General features: G+C 33.0%; 1 protein-coding gene across 2 annotated transcripts in view; it reads right to left on the bottom strand.

Annotated features, from left to right (window-relative positions):
- The window catches only part of LOC138699446 (C-Maf-inducing protein-like), a 900,368-nt gene that overhangs the window by 173,421 nt on the left and 699,921 nt on the right, over positions 1-27,026 (bottom strand). For both annotated transcript variants that reach the window (XM_069825318.1, XM_069825320.1), the window contains one exon: positions 6,433-6,504. In XM_069825318.1, the coding sequence (XP_069681419.1) occupies positions 6,433-6,504 (72 nt within the window). The remainder of the gene's footprint in view (positions 1-6,432; positions 6,505-27,026) is intronic.

Below are 27,026 nucleotides of genomic sequence, written 5' to 3' on the forward strand. Positions count from 1 at the left end.
AGTACGAAGAGAGATATTTTGTAATTTTAGGTTCGTTCCAACAACAGTCAGGAACCGTCCGTAACCATCGTGAGCATGCGCAGTACAGAAAAAGCGTTCCAACACAATCCGAACCAGTCCTGAACCGGAAACATGTACTGCAGTCGGGCGTTCCAACAAGCTTTTGACACGGGTTCGGAACGGTCAAAAATAGTCCGTGGATTGAGGCATGTACGGAAGAGTACGCATGGCACGCATGCGCATAAGCTCACCAACGTCTCCTGGATACTGAAGAAAGACATGATCGACTGTTCACATCATTGAGGTTAAAGATGAAAAGTGACAATACAGACGAATAATAAAACTAGAGATTTAATTTAATTTTTCGCCAAAAAGAAAGGGAATGGGAATTATTTGGGTATTGAAACAGTTAATTACAATTTCAACATGCAGCTTTGATTAAAAGTATAATAAATAACGTACATACATTAATGATTTAAAAAAAAGAACTATTTTTAGATGAGAGTCCCCCATTGAATTAGCGGAATTCTTGCCTTCCATATTTTTTGTCATCTTTTTATAGAAAATGATCGAAATTCTATTTTCTGCAATTAGAATTAGCTGCGAAACGATAATAATTAAGCATCCCGTTCTTAGCAAAGATGATCACAGTTATAGCATCTCTGGATTTAGTACATAACGATCCGCGAAAGCGTTCCAACAACGTCCAATCCAGTTTCAATCCCATAGCAGATGCTCAACTAGCGCATGCGCATAAGATGGTACAGGAACCGTACATGAACTGATCCATGAACCGCTTGTTGGAACGAACCTTTTATTTTGCGCTACAGAATGTATCAACTAGTCTCTTCCGCCACTGGATGGATGGACGGCACCTCTCCACTACCCCATCGCCATAACAATACAGACGAAGTAAGACATATCTCCTTTCTCTCTCTTTTCACAGTGAGACAAGATACATCACACAGCCTTTACCAGTCCATAGAGGTTTTGTCACAAATCTTTATCAACAGTAACCTCACTAGAGGTTTTGATTTATCTAGAGAAAATCAAAACTCGAGTGGGATTTAATTGACTATTACACGATCAGAAGAAAGTATATAAAGATTAGAAGTAACAAAGTACTCCAATACAATAAAATATTAATTGCCTTACGAAAATACAACTGTCTTCAAATATATTATTGTACCATCTCAACATTACGCTAGATGGCAGTAGTGTTTTATGATTATGTTTTCTTGTTACCGGTATCAGTTGTGCCCACTATGGAATCATCATTGAACTCTGTGGACTGTTACTAGTCAAGAAGGCTTTGTTGATCCAGTTTCATTTTTATTAAAACATTTGCATTTCACTTCAATCATCCGGATCCCAGTAATTAACGTCACTTGACAGATGATTTTCAATAAATCTTAGTATTAAACAATCTCTGATACGTGACTATCCATAATATCATATAGAAGAAGCTATAACAAACATAACCTAAATAATATAAACAAGTGTTAGAAAAGTTTTAATTGGGGATGATAAAATAAACAATAAACGTTTTAATTAACGATGATGAAATAAAAAATAAACATGAATAATTTTAAAAGAAACAATTATTGAAAGTACAATTTTCAAATTTAAATGTTTTAGTGGTTGGTGGTTCAGTTGATGTTATATTGGACGTGTGCGTAAAAGAAGTGAACTCGTTGATGTACATGGTGTATCCCTCAACTTATTCAGGATTTCCGAATGGTGCTCTTCCAGTGATCTTTATTAATTCTTGTTCTTGAATGCCAATGCGAGTCATATTTGAAAGTGCTGTGCATCGACTGGAGTGGTTTGTAATTTTCTGTTTTTTGACGTCCAGATCAGTGCAGTTTGAAATGTTGGCAAACAAAGAAACAAATGCTAGGGTAGTGATAAAAATAAACAAATGCTAGGGACGCGATAAAAGTGTGCGATAAGCAGCCATGATTGGTTGAAAGACGTCCTTTCATACCGTTTTATTGGTCGAAAGTAGTGTGACGTAGTAAAAGTGTAATAGTCAATGTAAAATCTAATAATTCAATATCCATGCGTAAATGGTTTCCGCAGACGTCACCACAGTTCCGCTGCAGTTCACAAATTAATGGCAAGTGTCCAAAGCGTCGCATACTGGGTGTGTCTGATAAATTGTTACAAAATGATAGGTTTGATGTAGAACATCAGTACAAATATTTTTCGTTAAATTATACGAAAACCTTTAGTATTTTTTCGCTTAACGTGATTACAACACACACGATTATTCTAGAACGAATCCTCTGTAGTTGCGTAATATTACAACTGCATGATTTTACTGACGACACAGAAACAAAACTGGACCGCCACAATGTTGATGAGAAGACGCCAAACAGACAGCCACAGATCTAACCACATGCAGACTTCAGGAACACAACAGACCTCGGTACCTCAAGAACTCGGCTACAAACCCCCACAAAGCAATCTCACATTCAAGGTTATTCAGATTCATTTATCACATATTATATGGGACACTAACTGAGTACCTGTAAAATTGTGTCAAACAAAACTAGATACTGATCAAATACCTCGCGATACACCCACGGCGTAAAACGTGGGTTGTAATAAAAAAAAAGCGGTGAGAGGTACAGTATTCGTTATGGACGAGGTCTTAGACCACGATGCTACGGCGCGGGATAGATTGTGTTTATACTTACAATTTTATATTGTAATGAAAAGCGATATCTGTAGAAATACGATTTATTGTGTCGCATTCATTATCATCCTGTGGAAATGAGTTTTAATAGTACATTATGTAACGAGCTTATAATGAAGGTAATTAAGAAGCGAGTATGGATATTTATGAAACGACCACAAGCGAGTTTCATAATTTTCATACGAGCTTCTTAATTACCATTATAGGCGAATTTCATACGACTTTTTATGCTCGACCATATTTCTAACTTGATATTATTAATTTTCTTTGTATCTGACCTTGACCAATGTCCCGTATGTTGTGAGATATGCCAGACGCGAAAGTATTGATTTTTTCCGAGGAACAGATGTTCACATTGATCTTGCTAGGCCATAAGAACCTACAGAGATAACATTGAAATTAAATTAGACATTGAAAAACGAGATGACAAATTGAATTTATTTGAATATTATTTACAATTAACGCTAATTATTATAGTAACAGAACATAACCTTCTGCGACAGTATTGGATTTCCAGCCTCCGTGACTTTTCGCTATACTTGTTTTTTTTTAAAGATGGGACATGACAGGAGCGTTGCGATCGGAAAAACAACTGAATGTCACATAGCATAATAGGCCTGTTGCTATGGTAACAATGGTTGAGTTGCCAAACTTACACCTCCCCTTGCCGAGTGCGTAATAGCTCGCGTGGCGACATTTATTGTGCACACAGTGTTGGCATTGGTACGTTTCGTCTTTGATTCTCTGTCGATTTTTGTATTGTTTTGTTACCTCCGCGTGAATTGTCAATGAATGTTTTAACGTCAGCCATCTTCACGACAATTGCAGGCTTCCATCAGCTGGCAGCGTGGTAGTCCATATTGGCAACATGGCACTGTAGTTCCAAGTTCGGCCGCATAACTGTCATGTCCCATCTTTCAAAAAAACAAATCTTTCGATTGCATATCCGAAAATAATCGATACTTGCGGTTTTATAACGGTACAAAGCTGACCTGTCATTGGCTGAACAGTTGTAACCCGAGTCGTCATTGGCTGAAAGACCTGACCTTTAATGAGTAGGTGTACTTTAATGACATGCATTAAAGGTCTGCTACCAGGTGTATAATTACTACATTCCGGCATGGTCGAGCATAAAAATATTAGCGATATTGTGTGCATAAAACTCACGATGTTTGTCATTCTTAACAGTGAGTTATCCGCTTTATCAAGTATGTCATTTCGAAAAACAGTGCTGCCAACAGCAGCGTGGTGGAATTAACTAGAATTTCTCTACTGTGTTCAGAGTAACCGCCGCTCTCTATGTAAACAAATGCGCGTTTCACAGATAATGGTGATTGGTTGTTGACCGAAGCTCAACTGTCGGTTGCCAGATGCGCGCAAAATATAATCCCACTAAACGCTGTAGTCTTTCAGTTTTAAATCCTTGTTAAAAATTGACAGTTTAAGTTTCTGAAGAGTTCAAGTAAATACGTTTCCTATTAAAATTACGTTTCTGGCATAGTGATTCTGCAATATAGACGTATTTACACAAAAAATCCCCAAATATGATTTCTGATGTTTAGTTCCCCTGATCTGAACCTATTATTTTTTTCTTTTGGAGTTTAATGAAAGGGAGGACGTACTGAAACAAGCTATACGGCCTACAAAAGTTAAAACTAATGATAATCTACGAGATGCAAGAGATTAGTGAAATAATACTGCTGAAAGTGTTAGACAATTTCCAAGTTACACGCATGTATAGTTTGGCAGTGAGTGGGGGTAATTTTAAACAATGCTTATTTATTTATTGATATTTATTTAGACTAAATGAATTATACAAAGCATAAAAATCAGGGACATCCGTATGAGCAAAGCTCTTGTTCGGGTGTAGAGCCATTATAATACAGAAATACAAAAATTAATGTACAGAAATCAAATAAATACATAAATACATAAATAAATACATTAATAACTAAATAAATAAATAAACAACTACATAGATAAATAAATAGATAAATAAATAAGTAAATAGATGAATAAATAGATAAATAGATAAATAAATAAGTAAATAGATAAATAAATAAATAGATAAATAAATAAATAGATAAATAGATAAATAAATAAATAGATAAATAAATAAATGGATAAATAAATAAATGGATAAATAAATAAATAGATAAATAAATAAATAGATAAATAAATAGATAGATAAATAAATAAATAAATAGATAAATAGATAAATAAGTAAATGGATAAATAAATAAATGGATAAATAAATAAATGGATAAATAAATAAATAGATAAATAAATAAATAGATAGATAAATAAATAGATAGATAAATAAATAGATAAATAAATAAATAAATAAATAGATAAATAAATAAATAGATAAATAAATAAATAGATAAATAAATAAATAGATAAATAAGTAAATGGATAAATAAGTAAATGGATAAATAAATGGATAAATAAATAAATAGATAAATAAATAAATAGATAGATAAATAAATAAATAAATAGATAAATAAATAAATAGATAAATAAATAAATAAATAAATAGATAAATAGATAAATAAATAAATAGATAAATAAATAAATGGATAAATAAATATATAAATGAATAAATAGATAAATAAATAAATAAATAGATAAATAAATAGATAAATAAATAAATAGATAAATAAACAAATAAATAGATAAATAAATAAATAGATAAATAAATAAATAAATAGATAAATAGATAAATAAATAAATGGAAAAATAAATAAATAGATAAATAAATAAATAGATAAATTAAATAAATAAATAAATAGACAAATAAATAAATAAATAGATAAATAAATAGATAAATAAATAAATAGATAAATAAATAAATGGATAAATAAATGGATAAATAAATATATAAATGGATAACTAAATAAACAAATAAACAAGCATATATATAGGCCTATATATAAAACAAAACAGAACAAAAATTAAGAACATGAAAAAACAAAACAAAAAAAAACTTTATTCATAATATCAATTTAAATATCAGTAATAAGTAGATGTATAAGAAAATGGTATAATATAATCTTTACGATTTTTGTGATAACGCTTAAATAATGTACATTAATTGTATAAATGTTCAATTTTAAAGACTTTAAATTCAGAAAAGATTAATTTAGAAGGATAATCAAGAAGTTTTTTTTTAAACATATTGTAACTATTATAACTATTATGATTTCATATATTTGAAGATCAGGAGCATATAAGAAAAATATAGCATTTATTCTTTTGCATATTTTTTACAAAATAAATAAATGTTATATAAACGTACGAAAATTTGTTGATTTACTGCAAACAACTCTTACAGGAGGCACTTCTCACAAAACTGGAAAATAAAAAAAGTTTGAAGTGTTACATACTGTCGACATACTTACTCAGTATGTTACCCTGGAAACAGCAAAAAGTTTATTGATCTTTTAAACAAAACCCTGCGTTGGGCTGACAACCGTCGATTAGCCACGTAGGTTTAATATTATTTCCTAAAGAAAAGCTATAATATTTTGTTTATCTGAAGAAGAAGGTAGACCGAACCTTCGAAACGCTTCCAATTTTTATATGATTCACCAGCAAGGGAAAAGTCCAAATTTCATATTTTCCGGATACTATAAATATTTACTAAAAAACTCTCCTCATTCCATCCTTTTATTGTCGATTCTTGCACAAAGAATTAATAGAATGTGAAAGGTTCCCCAATATTCACTTACCTTTAGTTCTTTGAGCATCACTTCTGGCCTCGTGGACTGCTTTAGAATGTTGCGGTACTTGAAGATGTTTTTCTGGAACAAAACAAACAAATGTGTGTATAAATATTTACCTGAACAATGAATACATCTGTAGGATTGTCTACAAATAAACGACACCTATATAAATACAAGCTGGTCCAATTGAATGGCCTGTTTGATATTCAGAAGCAACACAACTCAGCATACGCTTAGCCTTCTCCCAGCATAACTTAGCACAAATTACCAAGACGCTGAATAAACACAAGAACTTGGATACGGTACAGACGGAGGCTTACCAAACAAACGAAAGCGAAAAAAGAAATAGAAGAGTAAGGAAGCAAGAAAGAAGAAAAAAGAAGTTTAAGTGGAAGAGAGGAACATTAAATGAGACAAGGATAACAAGCCGAAAATGAATCAAAGAGAAAAGTTCGATTACGCCAAGGGAAAACTAAAGAAAAAGGGTAAAATACAAGAAAATAATATAAAATCAAAGAAGGAACACGAAAGAAAGAAAGAAAGAAAGAAAGAAAGAAATATCAAACGATGAAAGGAAGAAAATAAATATAGAGAAAAAATAAATGAGCTGCACAAAGGAAAAGGTTAAAGAAAGAGATAAAAATAAAAGGAAATAATGTAAAATCAAGTCCCGCGCCGTGGCGTCGTGGTCTAAGGCATCCTGCCTAGGACTCGCGTTACGGAATGCGCTCTGGTTCGAGTCCTCATGGAGGAAGAAATTTTCTCATGAAATTTCGGCCAGTGAATGGGACCGGTGCCCACCCAGCATCGTGATGCACTTGGGGAGCTACGATAGGTAGCGAAATCCGGTTGCGAATACCAGCTATAGCGGCTGGGGGGATCATCGTGCTAACCACACGATACCTCCATTCTGGTTGAATGATCGTCCTCCTCTGCTTCGGCATGTGGGCGTGAGGCCAGCAGCCGGCTGGTCGGTCTAGGCCCTTCACGGGCTGTAGCGCCACGGATTAATGTAAAATCAAAGCAGAACAAGACATTCAGAGAAAAACATATCAAACAGTGAGGGGATGAAACTCAGATGTAGAGAAAAAAAGAAATGACTTCCACAGAGCTTGAGGAAAAAGAGCAAAATAAAAGAAAATTATATAAAGTCAAAGAAAGAACAACAAATTCAAAGACAGTAATTTCAAACAGTGAGAGGTAGAAACTCAAATGCGAAGGAAATAAAAAATAAATGAGATACACAAAGGAATAGGTTAAGTAAGGAAAGAATAAGTCTTCAATATAATTCTGAGTACTTCAGGCTATTTCACACACGTATTAGAATTTATATAAATCTACTTTATAACAATAACAATAATAGTACTTCTAGTCCTAGTAGCAGTATTAATATAAATGATATTCGAGAAGGAATTAAACGCAGAATAAACATGGGAAATTCCTTTTATTATTCGATTAAGAAGATTTTGCCATCTAGTCTGCTTTAAAAAAAAACTGAAAATTAGAATTCATAAAACAGTTATATAACTAGCCGTCCTGTATTTTTGTGAAACTTGGACTCTCACTTTGAGAAACAGAGGTTAAGAGTGTTGGAGAATAAAGTGCTCAGGAAAATATTCGGGGCTGAGAGGGATGAAGTCAAAGGAGAATGGAGAAAGTTACACAACGCAGAACTGCATGCATATTCTTCACCTGACATAATTAGGGACATTAAATCCAGACGTTTGAGATGGGTAGGGCATGCAGCATGTATGGGCGAATCCAAAAATGCGCATGGAGTGTTAGTCGGGAGATCTGAGGGGAAAAGACCTTTGGGGAGGCCGAAACGTATAAGGGAGGATAATATTAAAATGGATTTGAGGGAGGTGGGGTATGATGATAGAGACCGGATTAATCTTGCTCAGGATAGGAACCGATGGCGGGCTTATGTGAGTACGGCAATGAACTTCCAGGTTCTTTAAAAGCTATTTAAATAAGTAAGTAGTGGTTTGTTTAATGACGCTTTCAACTATAGAGATTATTTAGAGTCGAAATTTAACGACGACAAAAGATCGAGGTATTTTGGCCTGGAGATGTCTATGAGGAACATATTCACTCACGTGCTGCAAACATATGACACGTTTTACTTGTGATCGTGGAGAAAGCCATGATTGTACAAGGTACAATCAATATATTTCCGAATTGCACTTGTATTTATTGTACCGTTAAACATACATCCACATGTCACTGAAGATCATTGCTTCCACGCCTGCTGAGTCAGTCTATCAAACAGCGTCAGATTGTCTTTAAGAACTGAGCTTCTATATGTAATTTTGTACAAAAATGGCAAAGACCTATTGCGATTTTCCCTGGAATCTCTCCATAACATACGCCTTATGGTTAGTCCTCTTCTCCGCCTTTCAAGTGATGCATTTAGTACAGATTCAGGTGTTTCTTTGGTTATAGATAACTTCTCAGTCTCCTGTATCTTGTGTGTTGCCTATATTCAGGGCAGACCGAAAAATTACTGATTGCCCCTTGTACAACTTTATACAGGGACATCATTTTATTTTTACTAACATTTTTAATATTAATTTGCCTATACCTCTGGATCAACGCCGTTTGCTACCCCGTTCCACGACTGGAGTTCGATGATACTGGCGTAATATACAAAAAAATCACTTTACTAGGTATAGGAGGGAAGAAAAATAGTTCATCCATTTATGTAAACTAGGAAATATTGCGCTTTTGAGTTTGATCATTTTCATTAGGTTTTTGTTCAATCAAAATACAGTACAGTATTAACAATGAGTGTTTTTACTCACGAACTGAGCTGTCCATGTGAACGTATTCATTATGCAGTGTATATTATACTGTCTACAACACATTAGCGTACAATATAGAGAATGAAGTTAAATTGAAAAATAACCATAATATGGATATTTAAACACATTTTTGAAAATGGTGGCCGTTCATTTCGATATAGGCTTCAGTTCTAATGTGCATATTATCGCACTGTAGACTATTGTACGTAATCCCAATTACCAGGTTCGTACTTCGTATCAGTAACTCATGTTGAAATAATTCTGTACCTACTCTATAAAAGAAACCTTAGGTACTGTAAATTCAATCTTCACTTCTGTCCGATCCGAAAAGATAAAATTACTCAGACATGCTATCTACTGTCCGTCCAAGTGGTTACGTCGCAGCGTCGTAGAAAGGGAGGAAATCACGTGACATTTAATTACTTAACGAGGCCCTTTTATTTAAGTTATTTTAAACATTGTATGGGTATAATATTACGTAGACGTCCAATTCCTAACAGAAATTAATGTTCCCAGAAAAGAGCTAAGACAGCCCAGCCACTAGCCTTTACAAAGAGGCGAATAGAAGCAGGTGGGGGAAACCGGAATGCGACGTAGGCAAATGGAAAATGATGCAAAATTGAAAGCTCTTTCGTCACTGCAAAACGCGAACTTATTTTTGGAACGTACTGTTTACTATGACCGTAAGGCTACTATGACTGTATATGCGGTCTTGGTTCTGTGTTGAGGACGGTTGAACTTCATTAGTAGAAGGGGTGGGAGTGAAGTACATTCAAAAACTCAGGTACAATAAAAATTGAAGTAAAATAAAATGATGTCCCTGTACTTCTCACACATGTAAGTGACTTTGCATTCAAATAATTTTAGTTACAAATCAGTCTGATTATTATTTTCACTATTTATTAATACATAGAATTTGTCTGGATAATTTCCTTTAAATTTTTCTAGTGACGGTTAGTGCAATTTAGTCATGAAAAGATTCAGTTACGAAAAATAAATAAAAAATCTGGCTTTTCAGAATGGGAAATCATCGCAGTTAATGCTTGACCAATAAATGTATGATAATCCCACAAGTAAAGACGAAATGGATTCAGATTCGGACAGGTTTCAGGTTAGATGATGAGTTCTTCATTAACAATTGAAGAGTTATTTTGGAAAAACAACCATAGTCCAAAAACATAAATTTTCAGGAAAAACTCAAAACTATCTGGCATGGGTCTTTTTGACACTTCAAGTATGAAATTTATCATGTCATTTCTTAAGATGTTTTAGAAACTTGGGAAAGCTGAAGTACATTTGTAACTTAAATAGCCATATAGAAATACATGTGTAAATGTGGACAATGGTTGTTTTAAGAAAAAATACTCTGTTGTGAATGAAGTGTACCCCCTCCCTCCGTTAATCTCTTTTTTATTTTGTTATATCCTGTTTCTTCTCCTTTCGTTGCTTACGTTTCTTCCATGAAGTTACTTCTGTACCTGAAGATGATTCCATAATATTCACGTGCTAAAGTATTTCTCCCCGAGGTGGTTTTTACCGCGTACTTAAAAAAGAGTACTGCTTATTTACTTATTTACTTACTTATTTATTTATTTACTTACTTACTTATTTATTTTATTTATTTACTTACTTATTTATTTACTTACTTATTTATTTACTTACTTATTTATTTTACTTATTTATTTTACTTATTTATTTACTTACTTATTTATTTACTTACTTATTTATTTTACTTATTTATTTACTTATTTATTTATTTACTTACTTATTTATTTTACTTATTTATTTACTTATTTATTTACTTAGTTATTTATTTACTTACTAATTTATTTACTTACTTATTTATTTACTTATTTATTTACTTACTTATTTACTTACTTATTTATTTACTTATTTATTTACTTATTTATTTTATTTATTTATTTACTTACTTATTTATTTTACTTATTTATTTACTTACTTATTTATTTACTTACTTATTTACTTACTTATTTATTTACTTACTTATTTATTTACTTATATATTTACTTACTTATTTACTTACTTACTTATTTACTTACTTATTTACTTACTTACTTATTTACTTACTTAGTTAGTTAGTTAGTTAGTCAGTCAGTCAGTTATTTATTTCTTTATTTATTTAAATTTAAATATACAGAATAAAGAATATAACTACAAACAAACAAGAGAAATAGAAATAAAATAATACAAACAATATAAAAAAGAAGATACAGTAGTATTAACAAAATCTACCGCAGTTTCAAATTGTATGGATAAATTAATGTTCCAATATGTTATGAATGAGATATTTGTAAATGTTACCATCGTTCTGGACAATGGCTGTTTTCACAAAAAAAAAGTTTTTGAACTATGGGTGTTTTATGAAAACCACTGAAAAGTTCCACTCCTATAACATTTGCATTTTTTGTGCAATGGTTGTTTTTTTAAACCTTTATTTACTCTATTTTGGAATCTGTTACGCAAAAAGTTTCTAGCGACTCAAATAAAATTGGGTGACGAGTAACAAAATGTGTCCTTCCAGCGGGTTATTTACACTACATCCCTTTTAAATGTGTCTCCTAACTACTCGATGCAGATTTGCAGCGATTTCGAAACAGCCTGTGTCCCACATTTAATCAGCAATGGAAGTCCAATAATGTGGGTTAATACAAACTCAAACACGGCCGATTTCCCACATTCTGAATGGAGATCGAGGGTGCGTTATCGACTGTTACAACCCTGCCAAGGACGCGATCTAGATAATCGTGAGTACTGCGCAATATGCGGTACATCACAAAGCCTTATCAAGCCGATATCCAGAGTTTGTTACCTTGGCAACAAATGTGTCTTCACTTGCTGAAATCCGGCCTGCTTCATTACATTATGGGGCGGCGGCAATCACTTTGAAGAACACGTCTGTGTGTTACAAATATTTATTCTCCAGCTGCGAACAAGATGAATTCCTGCGGATTTATTAAATGCATCTGACTTCAAATGAAATGGAACATCCTCCGATATTACAACGGGAGCTGCAGCAGCTGTGTGCAATCATGGACAGCTTGTGGTTTTATTGCTTTAGCAAAACGGAAAGAGAGCCCCTTTTATAGGTCAAGGCGTCGTTGTCGACATCATCATTATCATCATCATCATCATCATCATAATTATCATTATCTTATTGGCCACCATTTCTCGAAGTGGGAGTCGTGAGACCTTATCAACGGGAATCGCGAAATAAAAATTATTTAATGTGTACGAAAGCTCTAAAACACATTTCCTCAGAAAAAAAACGAATAAATACAGGCTGGACCTAAGTAATGTCATTAATAATTGAAGATCTCGGGGGTAAATAATGTTAACCCACATTTATAAAGTTGAGAGATATGAGGAATTTTATTTTGATTATTACACTTTTACTACGTCACACTACTTTTGACCAATAAAACGGTAAGAAAGACGTCTTTCAACCAATCATGGCTGCTTATCGCACAATTTTATCGCGTCCCTAGCATTTGTTTCATTTTATCGCTTCCCTAGCATTTTTTTATATTTTTATCACTACCCTAGCATTTGTTTCTTTGTTTGCCAACATTTCAAACTGCACTGGTCTGGACGTAAAAAAAAAAAACAAAGAAAATTACAAACCACTCCAGTCGATGCACAGCAGTTTCAAATATGACTCGCATTGGCATTCAAGAACAAGAATTAATAAAGATCACTGGTCATAGCTATGCATCTTCCCTGAAATCCTATTTACAAATAAATGAAGAGCACCATTCGGAAATCCTGAATAAGTTAAGGAATACACCATGTACATCAACGAGTTCACTTCTTTTAGGCACACGTCCAATATAACATCAACTGAACCACCAACAACTAAAACGTTCAAATTTGAAAATTGTACTTTCAATAATTGTTCCTTTTAAAATTATTCGTGTTTAAAAAATTGATTAAATTATAATTAACACGAGTAAGATCGCCATTTAATCAATTATTTATATTCAAGTGTTAAAAGTAGTGTATGAAAGATTCAACATGGATATTTATGTTTATTTTCTATTTCATCATCGTTAATTAAAACGTTTCTTGTTTATTTCATCATCCTTAATTAAAACTTTTCTAGTACAAGTAACTGACAACTAAATACAAACAAAATATCTTACATCGGTTTAAGATCTAATATTAGACGACTGAAGTATATGTTTTGTCTAGACCGCTGTCATTATTGTAATCTGTAAGGTCTGACCGTAAAGATCTTCAGTTGTTTTATGATCTTTTATCAGGTGTTTTCTTTCAATAATATATCTCTCAATTTTCCCTAGGGAAACTGCGGAGACAAGAATACTCAATTATCATCAAAGAATTCGTTTCGGAAAACGTATTATTTGTCTTTCCTGTGTTAAATTTTACATTACTCGCTAACATTTTTCAGCCTGCTAGCGCCTTTTGTTTGTGTTTCCTGTGGGGATGTGTTTGTGTAGTGTAATGTGTAGTCAAAGAGTGTGTGTGTTCTGAAATTGAGTTGTGTGTTGAGAATTTAATTTGGATATGTTTTTGTGTGTCTATATATTTCGTATTGTTCTAGTGTGTTTAGTTTCTGGCTTTTTGGTTGGATGTGTAGCATTTCTATGTCTGTGTTGATGTCTCCGTAGGTGTGGTTAGCATTGTTTTGTACAAAACACTTCCACATATGCAGAACACATCACAAATTCCTACGCTAATCTTTGGACCTCTTGCGTATCGGTGAAAAATGTAGTTAGAGATCTTGTTTTTTTTTTTCTCCTGCTTATGGTAGAGACTACAGGGCAACTTTTGTACACCCTTACGTTTTGAATTTCGGATTTATTTTTGAATACGCCCTAATGTACAATCATAAAGCAAGTTCACTCATTAGATTCACTGAAGCGTAGAAGAGTTTGCATTCACTGACTGAGCAAAATCAAGATAATGCCACTGGCTGGCACCAAACAACGCGCTGGGATACGAACGTGTTCCAGCATAAGAAAAGAACCCTGAGAACGACAGCAGGAGGTGTAACAATAACATAGGCTGCAGGGTATAATGACGGGCATCGATTGGAATCCGGCAAGACGGACATGAATAGAGGCCTGGAGATTAATTTGGGGAAAAGCAGCAATATCTGCTTCCGGGTGGAATGAACTGCCCCGATCATGAAATAGACACAAATGCTCCTGCAATAAACCAACTCTTTGCTGATTGCTTCCTTCTACCGCATCATTCGGCGTATGGGCGCGAGGTTAAATATAGAAACAGCCGATGTGTCTGATTTCATCCATCTCTTGCCTCAACATCCTTCTCGTTGCGTCAGGAACAGCTGATGTAAGGCGAGATGAAGGTACTGTGTGTAACATTAGCCAACAGGCTACTTGGCTTGTGCATTTTGTTTTTCCATGCCGGGGAATTGAATTCGTATCCCAGCGGCTCTAACAAGGATATAATATCTCATTCACTCACTCACCCACCCACCCACCAAGCCATCCACTTACTAATTAATTATATCATTCATATTTTCTATTTCAAAATCCTCTAAAGTTACTTCAAATACAGCGGCGAAAATCGGAGTGAGAGAAATGGCGAAGAGGCTTGGAGCTCACATACACAGCCCAATTTCCCTTGCAAAGATGCATTTTTGTGTACTTTTAAATGTTTTTACTCCAATTTTCTCATTCATTGATTGGTTCAGTCGATCGATGAATTATTCATTCATTCATTGATGAATGAATAAATGAATAAATAATAAAAAATAATAAATCAATAATGGAAGGATTAAATAAGGAACTACTAATAATAATAATACTAATAATAATAATAATAATAATAATAATAATAATAATCCGTGGCGCTACAGCCCATGAAGAGCCTAGACCGACCAGCCGGCTGCTGGCCTCACGCCCACATACCGAAGCAGAGGTGGACGATCATCCAACCAAATGGAGGTATCGTGTGGTTAGCACGAGGTGTGGTGCCGTTATAGCTGGCATTCGCAACCGGATTTCGCTACCTATCGTAACTCCCCAAGTGCATCAAGATGCTGGGTGGGCACCGGTTCCATACACTGGCCGAAATTTCATGAGAAAATTTCTTCCCCCATGAGGACTCGAACCAGCGCGCATTCCGTAACGCGAGTCCTAGGCGGGATGCCTTAGACCGCGACGCCACGGCGTGGGACAATAAATAAATAAATAATAAGTAAATAAATTTACAAGTAAATAAATAAATAAATAAATAAAGGAAGAAATGAGTGAATGAACGAATGAATGAATGAATGAATGAATGAATGAATGAATGAAATAATAAAGAATAATAAATCAATAATGGAAAGATTAAATAAGGAAAGGATTAAATAAATAAATAAATAAATCTATACTAATAATAAATCTGTAGCCGAAATTTTTCTGGTAATTTTCGATTTTCCAAAAATAATTGGTCCTAACATATATAATTAACCACCCTGAAACCGAAAATCGCATTTTTGAAATTTTTGTTTGTATGTCTGTCTGTCTGTCTGTCTGTCTGTCTGTCTGTATGTTTGTTACCTTTTCACGCGATAATGGCTGAACGGATTTCGATGAAAATTAGAATATAAATTAAGTTCGTTGTAACTTAGATTTTAGGCTATATGGCATTCAAAATACGTTATTTAAAAGGGGGGTTATAAGGGGGCCTGAATTAAATAAATCGAAATATCTCGCTTATTATTGATTTTTGTGAAAAATTTTACATAACCAAAGTTTCATTTTCGATAAGTTTTATTCTTTGAACAATTTTGATAGGACTGATATTTAATGAGATAAATGAGTTTTAAAATTAAAATAACTGCCATCTAAGGCCGTGTAATGAAATAAAAAACAAATGACTTCGTCTATAAGTGGCCTTGGACAGCAACAATAGAAAGCTATGAAAGATAGCCTACAGACAATGTTTCTGTGTTTGTATGAAGTAGCCTAATATCGGAAGCTAAATTAACCGATTTGTATAATTAATTATTAATTCACCATTGGAAAGTGTAGTTTCTCTATATGGACATAATGCTATAATGTTATTACAGTAACTTCTGAGTGAATCGAGGACAGGTAAGATTAAAATAGTATTAGTAGTATTTATTTAGTAGTATTTATTTATTTAACCTGGTAGAGATAAGGCCGTCAGGCCTTCTCTGCCCCTCTACCAGAAATAGCTTCTTATGCACAGAAAACTTGATAGGCTATTCTGTATATACGTTTCCTGTAATTCTTAAAATAACGTTTATGTAAGTTACATCCGTTATCAACACACTTTTTATATAATATAATATAATATAATATAATATAATATAATATAATATAATATAATATAATATAATATAATATAATATAATATAAAATAATATAATATAATATAATATAATATAATATAATATAATTTAAGTTATTTAAGTTATTTGAAGGGTTCAGAACCATAGTGAGCCAAGCGCCATTTACTGAAGACGTAGAAAACAAGGGTTAAAATTAAGTTATTACCATAATTCAATGGAAACATATAACAAGTAATATAAAGTATACACATTAAAACTAAATGATATGTCAATGTTCATTAAACCATGGTTGCATGTAATAACAAGAAACATGTTAAAGGAATTGTCATTGCACCAAACGATTGCTCTCTGGACCAAAATGATCGCATTTTAATTATTTAAATACAATGTATTTTTTTATTTTATTGGGTTATTTTACAACGCTGTATCAACATCTAGGTTATTTAGCGTCTGAATGATATGAAGGTGATAATGCCGGTGAAATGAGTCCGGGTCCAGCACCGAAAGTTACCCAGCATTTGCTCGTATTGGGTTGAGGGAAAACCCCGGAAAAAACCTCAACCAGGTAACTTGCCCCGACCGGGATTCGAACCCGGGCCACCTGGTTTCGCAGCCAGACGCGCTGACCGTTACTCCACAGGCGTGGACAATATAATGTAAATTAATCTATCAAACACGAATGTTCCCTGGATCAAACGTCCTATTTTAATTATGTAATTACTTTATATTTATTTGTAACGGGTGCAGCGAAGCGCACGGGTACGGCTAGTAAATAAATAAAACCTTACTCTCTCCAGCATTATCCTTAATATTTTCGCAGTTTTTTCAGGGCGATGAATAATATTTACCTTGTCAGTAATACTCAGACTTGAACGTGTTTGTGACATGATGCCTTACCGGTATGCGGGGGCTTGGATTCTCGTCACAACAGACCACGTTGTACTGTTTTGCTGCTTTCTTTAGACTATAACGCATTCTACTAAATCGACGGAGCAGTGTATTTTGAAATCTTACTTCAGTTCTGCTCCCAGTATACATAGCCTATTATACAAGCAGTACCATTTTTTATGACTTTATGTTCAATGTTATTATTCAAAGTAGAAATTAAAATTATATAATACCAACAGTAACGACTTTGTAATTGCATTATCGTGTACCGTATTACTTACTTACTTACAAATGGCTTTTAAGGAACCGAAGGTTCATTGCCGCCCTCACATAAGCCTGCCATCGGTCCCTATCCTGTGCAAGATTAATCCAGTCTCTATCATCACACCCCACCTCCCTCAAATCCATTTTAATATTATCCTCCCATCTACATCTCGGCCTCCCTAAAGGTCTTTTTCCCTCCGGTCTCCCAACTAACACTCTATATGCATTTCTGGATTCGCCCATACGTGCTACATGCCCTGCCCATCTCAAACGTCTGGATTTTAAGTTCCTAACTATGTTAGGTGAAGAATACAATGCGTGCAGTTCTGTGTTGTGTAACTTTCTCCATTCTCCTGTAGATTCATCCCGCTTAGCCCCAAATATTTTCCTAAGCACCTTATTCTCAAACACCCTTAACCTATGTTCCTCTCTCAGAGTGAGAGTCCAAGTTTCACAACCATACAGAACAACCGGTAATATAACTGTTTTATAAATTCTAACTTTCAGATTTTTGGACAGCAGACTGGATGATAAGAGCTTCTCAACCGAATAATAACAGGCATTTCCCATATTTATTCTGCGTTTAATTTCCTCCCGAGTGTCATTTATATTTGTTACTGTTGCTCCAAGGTATTTGAATTTTTCCACCTCTTCGAAGGATAAATCTCCAATTTTTATATTTCCATTTCGTACAATATTCTGGTTACGAGACATAATCATATACTTCGTCTTTTCGGGATTTACTTCCAAACCGATCGCTTTACTTGCTTCAAGTAAAATTTCCGTGTTTTCCCTAATCGTTTGTGTATTTTCTCCTAACATATTTACGTCATCTGCATAGACAAGAAGCTGATGTAACCCGTTCAATTCCAAACCTTGCCTGTTATCCTGAACTTTTGCTAATGGCATGTTCTAGAGCGAAGTTAAAAAGTAAAGGTGATAGTGCATCTCCCTGCTTTAGCCCGCAGTGAATTGGAAAAATCGTGTATTATACCCTCAAATATATTTACCTCCACAGTTTAATAACACATTTTGTCAAAATCAGAGACAATTATATACCCCATCCAATTCTGTCATGCGTGGAGCTTAGCTGTGTTAATTATTTAAAATGTCACGCATTTGCAGTTAAATCATGAATTATTACGCTTTAACAGATCCAAATTTATCATCATTTATGCAATTATGAACTGCGCAAACATCCATCCACCTGAATTAGTCAACATGTACACCCTGGCATTAAATTACACACAGTTGAATTCCTCTGCTAACAAAAATGTACGGAAACGTGCAACTCAAATTGTTGACTATCAGCTTGCTGACATTTCAAGTAAATATATGGCTGATGCTGTAATTTAAAAGAGCTTCGTTTAAAAAGGAGAATTTACCTCAAATATGGATGTTATTTGATTAATATGTGCATCAAATATGTTATTTTCAGTTGCACTTGTGTTATGTTTACGCTATTGCTGATCCCACAATTTATTACATTTTTAACACAACTTATAGCCCAACGAACATACTTCTCTATCTGTACTGATAGAATTACCATATTACACTTTTACTACGTTATACAGGGACATCATTTTATTTTTACTTCAATTTTTATTGTACCTGAATTTTTTAATGTACTTCACTCCCACCCCTTCCACTAATGAAGTTCCAAATGTCCTCCACACAGAACCAAGGCCGCATATTGTAAACAGCACTGAGTTAGTGAGTATAGTAAGTTCCAGAAATATGTTCGCGTTTTCCAGTGACGAAAGAGCTTTCAATATTGAATCACATTTTCGCACAGGCACTGTCGTCCGTTTATCTATGTCGCATCCCGATTTCCCCCACTCGCTTCTGCTCGCCCCTCTGTAAAGGCTAGTGGCTGGGCTGTCTTAGCTCTTTTCTAAAAACATTAGTTTCTATTAGGAATTGGTTGTCTACGTAATATTATACAACTGTTTAAAATAACTTAGGGCCTCGTTAAATAATTAACTGTCACGTGATTTCCCCCCCCCTTGCTACGATCCTGCGGCATAACCACTTGGACGGACAGTAGATAGCATGTGTGAGTAATTTTATCTGTGCGGGTCGGGCAGAAGTGAAGATTGAATTTACAGTACGTAAGGTACTCTTTTATAGAGTAGGTACAGAATTATTTCAACATGAGTTACTAGTACGAAGGACGAAACTGGTAATTGAAATTAGATGCAGTAGTCTATAGTGCGATAATATGCACAAAAGAATTGAAACCTGTATCGAAATGAACGGCCACCATTTTCAACAATGTATTTAAATATCCATAATTATTATGATTATTTTTCAATTTAACTTCATTCTCTATATTGTACGCTAATGTGCTGTAGATAGTATAATATACACTGCATAATGAATACGTTCGCATGGATAATTCAGTTCGTGAGTAAAAACACTTATTGTTAATACAGTACTGTATTTTGATTAAACAAAAACCTAATGAAAATTATCAAACTCAAAATTGCGGTATTTTCTAGTTTACATAAAAGAATGAACTATTTTTCTTCCCTCCTACACCTAGTAAAGTGATTTGTTTGTATTTTACTCCAGTACCATAGAACTCCAGTCGGAAGGGGGCAGCAAACGGTGTATCCGGTTCTCAACCGTTAATCCAAAGGTATAGTCAGGTTAATATTACAAATGTTAGTAAAAATAAAATGATGTCCCTGTATTACTTTCGACCAATAATATGGTACGGAACGACGTGTTTCAACCAATCATGACTGCTTATGCTTATTCTACAATTTTTATCATCTCCCTAGCATTTGATTTTTATCACCTGCTTAGTATTTGTTTCTTTGTTTTCTAACATAGTACTTTCAATAATTGTACCTTTTAAAATGATTCATGTTGCTTTCACCATCCTTAATTAAACCTTTTCTATTATTTATCTTGTTTATATTATTTAGATTATGTTATAGCTTATGCTGTATGAGATTATATGGCTAGTCATGTAACAGAGATTGTTTAATATAGTATATTGATAATTGAAGTAGAATGCAACTGTTTTAATAAAAATGAGACAATCAACAAAGCCTTCTTGGATAGTAATCGTCCACAGAGTTGAATGAAGATTGTATAGTTGGCACAACTGGTAATAAGAGAATAGCCCATCATAACACACTACTGTCATCTAGCGGAATATTTGTAATGATAAGATGGAACAATAATACATTTTCAAGAAAGTTTAGTACATATTTTAGTAAGTCAATTAATATTTTATTGTATTAGAGTATTTTATTTCTTCTAATCGTGTAATAGTCAATTAAATTCCACTCGAGTTTTGATTTTCTCTAGTTAAATCAAAGCTTCTAGTGACATTACTACAGAAAACACATTATTTCCTCATTGGAAGACTTATTTGAAGTCTTATATTATTATTATTATTATTATTATTATTATTATTATTATTAATCTATTTATTTTATTGCTAGTAAGTTTGAAATGAATACAAGTTAATAAATACAATGAAAGATAAACTAGCCCACTCCTGAATGAGTAAGACTCGTGCTCAGGAGGGGATTCCAATACAGGCAAAAATAAAATTAAAATTGAGAGTGAATACAGATTAAATAGTGTTTAACATGTTTAAACGCAAACTATAAATCCAATACAATTTTTTTTATTTTTTTTTATTAATTTGGAGAGGATTCGTGGTTGAAATATTATTGGAATAAAATTTGTTTAATAATCTGGGATCTTGACTCATGCTATGATAAAAAGCTGCATTGGTTTTACATTTTGGTTCAGACAAACGATGAGAATTCATATTTTTGATTCTATATTTATGTATATATCTTTCAAAGTTATTAAAATTTCTACGAAAATACTTTAATATAATAATAATAAATATTATTACTATTATTATTATTATTATTATTATTATTATTATTATTATTATCTCTGACAAGAGAAACTTAAAATACATGACTGGGTACTATACTTACTTACTTACTGGCTTTTAAAGAACCCGGAAGTTCATTGCCGTACCCACATAAGCCCGCCATTGGTCCCTATCCTGAGCAAGATTAATCTAGTCTCTATCATCATATCCCACCTCCCTCAAATCCATTTTAATATTATTTTCCCATCTATGTTTCGGCCTCGCTAAAGGTCTTTTTCCCTCCGGCCTCCCAACTAACACTCTATACGCATTTCTGGATTCGCCCATACGTGCTACATGCCCTGCCCATCTCAAACGTCTGGATTTAATGTTCCTAATTATGTCAGGTGAAGAATACAATGCGTGCAGTTCTGTGTTGTGTAACTTTCTCCATTCTCCTGTAACTTCATCCCTCTTAGCCACAAATGGGTACTATACTTGTAGCCTATTAAATTATATACGGTAATAAATAGGGGACGGATTTCTAAGTGCTAAAAAAGAGAGATTTAGGACTTTATAAAATCCAATTTAGGACTCTTGTGAATTTATACAAATTTAACAACTCAGAATTTTAATTCTATGCATGGTTTATTAGCAATGCTTTCTGTTCTAACACTGTATCAGTCTCGCATAAAAATTAGGTACGGTTTACTAGTAAGACCGTTATAATCTACGAAATTTAAGAATAATTGTAATAAGAAATAACCACATTTATTGTAGTGCTTGTAAAGTGTTTATGCTGGTACACTATATTGGCGGCAGTGAAAGAAGGGAATCTTGACGAAAATGTGAAAATTAGTGAAAATATTATCAAAAAAGGAAGTGCAGTTCAGAAAACTGGTTATATAAAAGATTCTGTTATTATGTTTGGTTTAGAAGAGAACATAATTTTTTTAAGAGATAGTTTTTGTTAATATTCAAAGAGATTTAAGGGGGGATGGCGATATTTTTTGGTGAAAAATGAGTAAATTTTCAAAAAAAAAATCCTTTAGAATACCCTGTGATATGTATGGAATGTATTGCATAACATTTTGTGGGTATTTGTGCCCTTAGCGGATGTTGCGACATCTTTTTTAAACTTCCTGCGCTATGGATTTTTAAATCACACGACACTTTTATCGTTGTTTCCAGTAACTTCATTTCTGTGCTACATTGCCAGATAAAAATGGATATAATTTCTGAACTATTAAAGATACATGCATGACATTTAGAACACACATTCTTTAGACTATTAGGAAACTTTTCTGTGTAATAGAATTTTGTTATTAGATTTCATTTTTAAAATATGCCCGTTTGTTTGCGAAAAAGGAAATAAAAAAGTGTTATTAAAATTTATTTGTTTATTTTACAAACGCATGGACTAATATCAAAATTCTGTTACAGACAGATTGTAGAGCATGCTTTTGCAAGTAGCCTACATTGCAGAAAATTGTTTGAATTTATATTTAAAAATGGTTTAGATATATCGGTTTTAGTAAAATCCTTCACTGGGTATTTTTTTTTTCAAATTTGGGCCCCCAAATAATTTTTTTCAAAATATTTATATTTGGTTGAGTTGCTACAGGTATGAGCTCTCTAAATACAAAAAATTAATATTTTACATCAAATAGGAAAAAAGTTTAAAAATACCATCCTCTCCCCTTAAAATATTTTTCATTTTATATTATTGAATTTGCTCTATTTTGGACAAAAAAAAGAAGAGAAAATCTTTGACAAAATGTATAAATTTATAGTATATGCTTGTACCTTCTGTTCACAAAAATGAATAAAGATAATTTATAATAATTTTTAGCCTCATTCCAAAACTCTATTTTTCTCTTTTTTAAAAAAAGTGTGGGTTAACATGTTTTTCCAGGCATGAGTTTAATTGACCGGCTGTGTTAAAATATAGTAAAACTGTGAGAATTCCACGCCGTATTGTCGGCCCCCTGTAATAAAACCTTGTCTTGTGTATACAGGTGTAACTTCTTGTACTTTATCCGATATCAGCACAGTTTCATCGACCGAGTCGTGGAGTGGAATTAAATTTACTTTCCAGAGTGTCGGTAGTTCACAACACAGTTATCCAACTCTCCTGTGAGAAACAATGCAGACCTAATATTTATATTGATGGCGCAGCCATCCTGAAACATTTTTCCGATAGTAAGGGTTGGGTAACGACTTCTAACACATAATATAAGAAAAAAGGGATCGGGCACCCACCAAAGTAGTGTAATTTAAAATTCAATTACAAGCCTTAATCAGTTTTTACTGTTAGGCTGCGGAGCGTCCTGGATAACTTCACAGTGAGCGCCCAACGAAAACATAACGTGGGGTAATTACACTCAGCAGCGAGTAGGGACCTCTGGCAATTAAAAACTGCTTTAATTAATTATGTTTGAACGGTACCAGAATCCACAGACTGTTCCAAATTTCCACAGTGATTTGGATGTTATGATTCCGGGAAACCTTCTTAATTCGACACGTGTGATGGATTTTCAAATAGATTGATCCTTTTCAGTGTAACTAATTTAATAAAAGTAAATATTATTTTATTGCTTACATTACTTTTAGATTACATGCTGAGCAACTTTTATTGTATAAAATATTCAACGGTCTACTGGATAATGGCGAAATATTATCACAAATCCAGCTTAACGCTAGAACATCACATTTAAGAAATCGTCAATTGTCATATTATAAAAAAAACAAAACACTTCAGCACATAAAAATTCACCAATGTTAAAAATCTATATAAAACTAGTGGCTTGTGCAGCAAATACTGCTGCAAACTAAGTTCGTTAGACATTCAAATAAAAATTTTTCAGATTTATTTTCAATGAAGAATACTTGTCTTTTTGGTAGTTATTTGCTTCCATAATAATGAAACATATTCCCTCTGAATGGATATTTTTAGGCCAAATACTTTTTCTTGACCCTATTCAACTTCAGTTTTTGAGTTTCAACGCGAAAACGCAAGTATCAATGTCAGGACGATAGCAGTAGCTATTTCAGGTCATTGTGGATTGTAGGGAAAAGTTAAAAAAAAATGTCAGGTTTGCTAAGCTTTCGAACAATAGCATTTTCGTATAGCTGCTGCATGTAGAACTTGAAATATAGAGCGTAAAATCATTTTATCCTACTAAGAGATCTTGCTGAAATGATCTGGAGACTACAAAATTTTCTAGGCCTCTTATTTTATCAGTAAGTAATACCTTTTTATCTTTCCTTAGGAACTGTAATTTTTGCGCTCTCTCGAGCCAATACTGAAGACAATGACACATATCAATATCTACACTACACCGCCATTAAGTATATGAAAAAGACCCAACCCCACTGGGTTAATAAGTATAAAAATTTTGATTTTTAATAACAATATTATTATCTTACTTAAGTTTTGTAGTTTTATATATAGCAGCCACTCAGTAAATTATAGAAATGAAGATCTAAATTAAGATATTCTATACATTTACTTACATAACCACAAAACGTTTCACTTTCATGTCATCAATATAGCATCAATATTATGTACAATTAATGAAAAAATAGATGCATCATGATATTAACTATAATAATATTTCATTTCTAATGGTAATAATGTTATCAAACCACCTCAAGTTTCGTAGATTTGAATATCCAATACACAGCTGTGCTCAGAAAATTATACACTGCAGAATCAGTTTTTAATAACAAATTGAATTGAGCTCTAAATATGTCGGCAATCCTGCAGGTCATGGCCTTCGTGTAATAGCCTATTGTTTATTGTAGTGTGTCTTTTGTTCTGAAATTCAATCAAGTCGGCCGTGATTGAATAAAATTAGTTCTCAAAACGGACAACAGATGGATTTTTGAAAATAGGAAAATTATATAGGAAATTTGACATTTCACTGAAAACTACTACTTTTCCGGAAAACTTTGGATGCCAGGCATGAAAATGAGGGGTCATTCATTAAAATCCGTTCAGCCGTTTTCCCGTAATTTCCATTACCAGTTCAAATTATATATATATATATATATATATATATATATATATATATATATATATATATATAGATGATTTCAAGATTTCTTACATGAAATATAAACATTTTCTTATTAATATAATGAAGGTAGTTGATTTTAAATAGTATTGCTATCTATTTATTACTCTGTAATTTGCCATTTATAGCTACATTTTACATCTTTTGGTTATGATAACTTACTGATGATGAAAAGAGACTTGCATTCCTTATTTTAGCAAGCAGTATAACATTATGGCTAGTCGTTGGTCAGTTCACGGACTTCTTTTTGGAGTTCGTGGTGCCATCTCCAAATACACCTATAATCTTTTAAAATCAAAAGAATTCACATTTTACAATGCTGAGAAAATCCTTAGAGAAATTCTAAAGGACTCAATTCAAATTTTGCAATTTCATCTCTGCTTCAAGTAATATGATTCACTTTAATTTTCTTTTGAAATTTATTGTATGTATTTTTTATTGTAAACTTTTATTCATGTATTTGTTTTCTGGATCCTTGCGGTCACTTTTATTGAAGGGCAGATGGTTTTATTTTATAAATCCGATGTGTATCTATTCTCCATTCTTTTTATTTTGCATTTTTCATTTATATTTGTATCTGAGCATTTTATTTACACAGTATGTATTTGTCTGTTTTTTTTTTATTTTTCATTTGTATTTACACTTGTACCTTGCATTTGTATGTTTTTATCTCTTTTTTCATGTTATCTCCAATTTTATGTTCTAAGCAAATATTCGTACTGTCTACTGTAATTGGGACTTTGCCCTGTTAAACAAACAGACAAACAAACAAATAAATAAATGAACAAATAAATCGAGAAATAAATAAAGAAACAAATAAATCAACAAGTAAATAAGTAAATAAATAAATAATAATCAATTATTATTATTATTATTATTATTATTATTATTATTATTATTATTATTATTATTAACCTAACTCAGTCCTGACATATTCAGGTACTTTCCCAAGACGAGTACCCGATGAACGCCAGGGTTCTGAGACCTAAACCCTTAGGCCCTACATCAGTATCGGAGACCCGTACTACCCCTTTTGTGTAACTGTTGCAGACAATAGATGAAATTAAGGGGAGATGAGGGAAACCGGAGTATCAAAGAAAAATTCTCTCTAAAGTCTGCTTTGAACACCTCAAGTTCCATCACAGCCACGCGTTGGCACCGAACTCTGCATCATATGCAATAATTAACATTAAGATTACTTTACGTAAAAAGTGTTCAAGGAAGATATATCCTAGAATTAATTCTTTCGGGACATATCGTCCCATACTTCTGCCTTCTTCAAAATGACGTCTTGCTTTGTCGTTATTTCCGATTATAATTCTATCACAGACGCAAACAATTCTACCTCACAGGTGCCACATACCATAAATGTAACAGAGACTGATAAATTCTGAGTTATCATACTC

The sequence above is a fragment of the Periplaneta americana genome, chromosome 5 (genome assembly GCF_040183065.1).
Source record: "Periplaneta americana isolate PAMFEO1 chromosome 5, P.americana_PAMFEO1_priV1, whole genome shotgun sequence".
NCBI classification, from domain to species: Eukaryota; Metazoa; Arthropoda; class Insecta; order Blattodea; family Blattidae; genus Periplaneta; species Periplaneta americana.